The 6,472-nt window shown below is 39.0% G+C and overlaps 2 protein-coding genes across 2 annotated transcripts; both read left to right on the top strand.

The window, feature by feature from the left end:
* The first annotated feature begins 1,130 nt into the window (after positions 1–1,130).
* On the top strand, positions 1,131–2,393 carry LOC103378005 (olfactory receptor 52B2-like). Its single transcript, XM_008309036.2, is given in 2 exon segments — positions 1,131–2,034; positions 2,037–2,393. Coding segments are annotated over 2 exon segments (945 nt in total). The 5' UTR covers positions 1,131–1,446.
* Positions 2,394–3,587: 1,194 nt separating this feature from the next.
* Positions 3,588–4,820, top strand: LOC103378006 (olfactory receptor 6N1-like). Its single transcript, XM_008309037.2, has one exon. It carries the CDS (start codon positions 3,876–3,878, stop codon positions 4,818–4,820), a length of 945 nt encoding a protein of 314 aa, XP_008307259.1. The 5' UTR covers positions 3,588–3,875.
* The last annotated feature ends 1,652 nt before the right edge of the window (positions 4,821–6,472 follow it).

The raw sequence follows: 6,472 nt of genomic DNA, 5'->3' as shown, positions 1-6,472 counted from the left end.
CATACAGTGGTCAGCCTTTGCAACTGCAGAATAATTGTGTTAACATTCAAAAAGAAAATTTGGTGTATAAAAACAGAACCAAATCAGTTCTTATTTTTATGTCTAAAAACACATAAAAACACTTAGTAACATTTTTTTAACTCAGTATATCATGGGTCATGCATCAAAGGGTTAATTATAAATTTGCTGCTACTGAGCTATAGACCTTGGAGAAATCCAGGGAAAGGATCTTTATTATTAAAACACAATTTGTAATTGAGCCAGTTAACATCAATGTATGAATTAAAATTATTTTATTAAAACAAAACAGTTTTCTATTTGTCCTTTATTAAACTTTCAGATCTACTCACTATTCAACCTTTAGTCTCCACTTCTGTCTTTATAGTGATGGTGGTCTTCATGTTAAACCTTGGGATGTCCGATAATATCGGCCAACCCATATTATCGGCCGGATGTTAGCATTTCATGTAATATCTACAAGGATCGTTATCAGTTTTTCCTCCGATAATGAAAACACAATAACACGATGCCTGCGTTTCGCCAAATGACGTGACCCTTAAACAGTTTTGGGGCTGAATGGCTGTATATGCAAGTGAAAGTCACTAGATGGCAGCACTGCAACTCATTTAATTCATCTCTTACTCATACAGTGGTTTGTACAGATAAAATAAATAAATATAACCAGGTCTACATCGGCATGGGTTGATATCGGAATTGGAAATTTAGTTTGTACAACATCTGCGTACCGGATATTGGCTAAAAGTTAATATCTGACATCCTTTGTTAAAACCTCTTTTTCTTTCTCCAAACTAAGGCAGCGTCTCTGAGTCCTTGCAGTCAAAACAATGTTTAATAGATAGTGTAAACTTGAGAAATCTCTTTACAGTGATTTTTGAGATTTTTTTTTTCATAACCACAGGCCAACTTTTTAGAAAGAACAATATTCTAGTTAATCCTCAGTTATTGTTCTTCTTATATCTAATAGAACGTCTATTTTGACACCTCATTACATCATTGCTTCCATGTCAACTGTTGCACCAACACACCTGAGTGATGTTTACTCATGTGCTTAAATATCAGTGTGAACGAGTCCTTGGACTGACATTCATCACTGCTATGCTGCAGGTGAGCTCTGCTGTTCAAGGGAGCAACAGAGGAGAGCATGTTCTGAAGTAGATTAAAACAATCAAAAATAAATTATTTGCACAGTTATTGTGGATGTAGCCTGAATTGAACTTTTGGGGATTTGCTGTTGTTTGCTTTGTGTGTTGCTCAACAGTTATGTTGTGTATTAATGTTTTAGAGCAACTGAGTCATGGTGCTGGATGACTGAAAAATACAACTGAGTGGCAATATTCAATTTTGCATTTTCAAATTTTTTTTTTACAGGTGAAAATCAGTTTCTCATCAAAAAGAAGACGTCCTCACAGAGAGAGACGGACAGCGATGTACCCGAACGCATCTTCCTTACTAACACTAGAGACACTGGGTTTGTCTGGTGTCACCATTTATCCTGCATTTGTGTTTGCCACGCTGACCTACATGTTGATCATGTTCTTCAACTTGCTCCTACTGCTGGTTATTGCTCTGAATAAGAAGCTCCACAGACCCATGTTCATCCTGCTGATCAACCTGCCCATCAGCGACATGACAGGTGCCACAGCTCTTTTCCCTCAGCTGCTCTCCAGCATGGTGACTCAGAACAGACAGATCTCTCACTCTGCCTGCATGGCTCAGGCTTTCCTGATTCATTTCTACGGCACGGGGAACCTGCTCATCCTCACAGCCATGGCCTACGACAGATACGTGGCCATCTGTAGTCCTTTGAAGTACAACGCCATAATGACTCCAAATAAATTGACCAGTATTGTCATTGCAGTATGGCTCATGAACTTCCTGCTCATAGTCACGTTGATATTGTTGCTTGCACGTTTTAAGTCGTGCAGGATGACCATCGTGGATCTTTACTGTAACAATCCCTCACTGCTGAAGACGGTGTGTGAGGACACCACAGTCAACAACATCTTTGGACTATAATATTCATCTTCCTGCTACAGGGTGGAACTACAGTTCTTGTCATATTCTCGTACGCACAGATTCTGCGCACGTGTGTCATGAGCAAACAGACAGACGCAAGTAGAAAAGCCCTGCAGACGTGCGGCACGCATTTGATGGTTTTCATCCTCCTTCAGATCAATACTTTAGTGACCCTCATCTCTCATCGATTAGGGGGTGTATCCCCGTTCCTCAGGAGACTTCTTGGAATGTCCGTCCTTCTGTTTCCCCCCTTTTTAGACCCCATTATATATGGACTTAAAACGTCAGAACTGAAGCAGGGCATCAAAATGTTCATGAAGAGAATTGTAGTTGCAGGTTGTAGGATAAATCCATAAGGAGTCATCAACAAACAACTGCATTTTATACCATGAAAATATGAAAAATGGTTCTTTGACCCTGAGTGTATTTTGGGCTTTTTAAGATAATTTGCAGATTATGAAATGACCAGTGATTTATGATTGAAATTATGTTAATATTTTCATCAGCTCCTTCAATGCTGTTGTGTGTAATCTAATATAATCTTGTTTTATCTTATTTCCCAATTTTATATGTTAAGGTTGCACCTGGACGTTTGATTTATGTTTGAATTAAAACAGTTCCTAAAACTCACATCTGAGTTTTTTTTTTTAAAATAATTTCATTTAAATATAATATGATTTCCCAATGCATTCATTACAGAACATGTTTATCATCAGTTTTGGAAAGCACACAGTTGTCTTCCTCATATCAACTCTGGTGAAATAAAGACATGGTCACATAATACACAACGTATATACTGGAGAGGGCGTGCTGTACTTTTAATGGATTTTTTTTTTAAAGAATAGAGATTTATTTTCCAGACAAAAGATCTGACCAAATAATAACATTGTATTTATAGCAAAGGTAAAGAAACATATTCTTCAAGTCACTTTGAAAAGACAAACTTAGGCAACCAGACACAGACACAGTGGTTCAAGTTATCAATCAGAAAAACCCCAAACATATTCACTGTCACCAGCATTTAAACTCTCTGTACTGCAGTAACCGTGGACTACAGTACACTTTACTGCACACCTGAGAACAGGTGACTTTTCAGAGCCTGCTCCACAGACCCCAAGACTTAAGAGTGTCATTAGTTTATTAAAATCATAAAGGTATAAATGAATGAAAACAGACTATGGAGATTAATACAGAGTAAATTAGTCACAGGTGTTAGAATAAACTGATCGATGAAAAAGACCTTTGACCTCTCCTCACACCACCACTGTGCAGCGTGATAGATAATGTCCTGAGTTTTTTTCATAACCACAGGACAAGTTTTTAGAAAGAACAATATTCTAGTTAATCCTCAGTTATTGTTCTTCTTATATCTAATAGAACGTCTATTTTGACACCTCATTACATCATTGCTTCCATGTCAACTGTTGCACCAACACACCTGAGTGATGTTTACTCATGTGCTTAAATATCAGTGTGAACGAGTCCTTGGACTGACATTCATCACTGCTGTGCTGCAGGTGAGCTCTGCTGTTCAAGGGAGCAACAGAGGAGAGCATGTTCTGAAGTAGATTAAAACAATCAAAAATAAATTATTTGCACAGTTATTGTGGATGTAGCCTGAATTGAACTTTTGGGGATTTGCTGTTGTTTGCTTTGTGTGTTGCTCAACAGTTATGTTGTGTATTAATGTTTTAGAGCAACTGAGTCATGGTGCTGGATGACTGAAAAATACAACTGAGTGGCAATATTCAATTTTGCATTTTCAAATTTTTTTTTTACAGGTGAAAATCAGTTTCTCATCAAAAAGAAGACGTCCTCACAGAGAGAGACGGACAGCGATGTACCCGAACGCATCTTCCTTACTAACACTAGAGACACTGGGTTTGTCTGGTGTCACCATTTATCCTGCATTTGTGTTTGCCACGCTGACCTACATGTTGATCATGTTCTTCAACTTGCTCCTACTGCTGGTTATTGCTCTGACTAAGAAGCTCCACAGACCCATGTTCATCCTGCTGATCAACCTGCCCATCAGCGACATGACAGGTGCCACAGCTCTTTTCCCTCAGCTGCTCTCCAGCATGGTGACTCAGAACAGACAGATCTCTCACTCTGCCTGCATGGCTCAGGCTTTCCTGATTCATTTCTACGGCACGGGGAACCTGCTCATCCTCACAGCCATGGCCTACGACAGATACGTGGCCATCTGTAGTCCTTTGAAGTACAACGCCATAATGACTCCAAATAAATTGACCAGTATTGTCATTGCAGTATGGCTCATGAACTTCCTGCTCATAGTCACGTTGATATTGTTGCTTGCACGTTTTAAGTCGTGCAGGATGACCATCGTGGATCTTTACTGTAACAATCCCTCACTGCTGAAGACGGTGTGTGAGGACACCACAGTCAACAACATCTTTGGACTGATGCTCACATGCCTGGTTCAGGGCGGATCGATGTTACTTGTGCTTTACTCGTACGCACAGATTCTGCGCACGTGTGTCATGAGCAAACAGACAGACGCAAGTAGAAAAGCCCTGCAGACGTGCGGCACGCATTTGGTGGTTTTCATCCTCCTTCAGATCAATACTTTAGTGACCATCGTCTCTCATCGATTAGGGGGTGTATCCCCGTTCTTCAGGAGACTTCTTGGCATGTCCATCCTTCTGTTTCCCCCCTTTTTAGACCCCATTATATATGGACTTAAAACGTCAGAACTGAAGCAAGGCATCAAAATGTTCATGAAGAGAATTGTAGTTGCAGGTTGTAGGATAAATCCATAAGGAGTCATCAACAAACAAGTGCATTTTATACATATGTTTTTTGACCCTGAGTGTATTCTGGGCTTTTTAAGATAATTTGCAGATTGTGAAATTACCAGTGATTTAAAGTTCAATGCTGTGTGTGTAATCTAATCTAATCCAATAATCTAATCTTGTTTTATTTTATTTCCCAATTTTATACCTTAAGTTTGCACCTGGGTGTTTGGTTTATTAATTCTTCAAATGCAAGTTTTAAAATTTTATTGTAAAGCAATTTCCTGGGTTTTGAAATAAAACAGTTCCTAAAACATTTGATCGTCTTTTGTTGTTGTTGTTGTTGTTAATAATTTCATTTAAATATAATATGATTTCCTGACCCATTCATTACAGAACATGTTTATCCTCTGATATCAGTTTTGGAAAGCACACAGTTGTCTTCCTCATATCAATTCTGGTGATATAAAGAAATGGTCACATAATACAGAATGTATGTACTGGAGAGGGCAGGCTGTAGGTTTTAATGGATTTTTTTTTTTAAAGAATGGAAATGGAAATAAGTCACAGGTGGTAGAATAGAGTGATAAAAGAAAACGGACTTTAACCTCTCTTCACTCCACCACTGTGCAGCCTAACAGATAATGGATGAATAAGCAATAGATGTATCTGTCCAGTAGAGGGCAGAACAGTTCTTGGCTCAGAGGTGACTTTTCTCCTCATGTTTTTAATCGGGTTCAGTTGAATTCAGTTAGAATGGAGTTCTATGAAAAATAAATTAGGCAACAATATAAACTTTAATACATAATACAGCACCGGAGAGACACGGATCAGGAGCAGAAGGTTTATTTTTATCGTCCAAACTTGCATGCATTTACAGGACATCAGTATGACTGACCCAACACATGGACTCTGCAGTATCAACACAACACACAGTCCACATCACATGTACACGGACCAATGACCCGAGAGACAGAGGTATATGTACCCAGGCCACTAGGTGACGCCAGTGAGACAAACGAACACGTGATCACTGGACACAGGTGAGTGGTATTTCACTGATGACACAGACAGACAGGCCTCACACTCTGGTCAACTAAGAGTTAATAATGAACACAGTCCATCAGGGTTTTAGAGCACAGTTGTCCACAGCTAATCCAATGACCAGGCTGAAGTGATACTAACTATACTATGTGTTGGGATACATGAAGCTCTAAGGCACACCATCATTTTAGATTTTTATTAAATTATATTTTCATCATCTACCAGCACTGCCCTTGTGGTCTACTGGTCGACCCTTATCTACATATTGAGCCCCACTGTTTTTAGCCAGACTGTGAGGGAGAAACTTGTTCCACAGTTTAGGAGGTTCAGCCAACAATTTTCTTTTAAAATTAGATTTTAACGCCCTGTTTTGACAACATGGAATCAAATCAGCTGAAGCACAGAACAATGATGGAGACATGAAGTCATGAAGAGGTTTAAAAACAAGTCATAACACACTCGTCAATTAATTGCGAAATAACCTGGAAGACAGTGAGGGAGTAAAAAAACAAAAAACTAGTGTGTGCTCGTGAGTGCTAGTCAAAGTGGATCACCACTGTACAACTGTTTGAACGGAACGACCCACTCTCCTTATTAGTCTCTTGAGTCAGTTTAATATGACATTATCTTTACTT

This window comes from Cynoglossus semilaevis, chromosome 4 (assembly GCF_000523025.1).
Source record: "Cynoglossus semilaevis isolate Cse_v1.0 chromosome 4, Cse_v1.0, whole genome shotgun sequence".
NCBI lineage: Eukaryota > Metazoa > Chordata > Actinopteri > Pleuronectiformes > Cynoglossidae > Cynoglossus > Cynoglossus semilaevis.
Note: the sequence above shows the minus strand (reverse complement) of the source record. Positions and strands in the feature narration are given on the sequence as shown.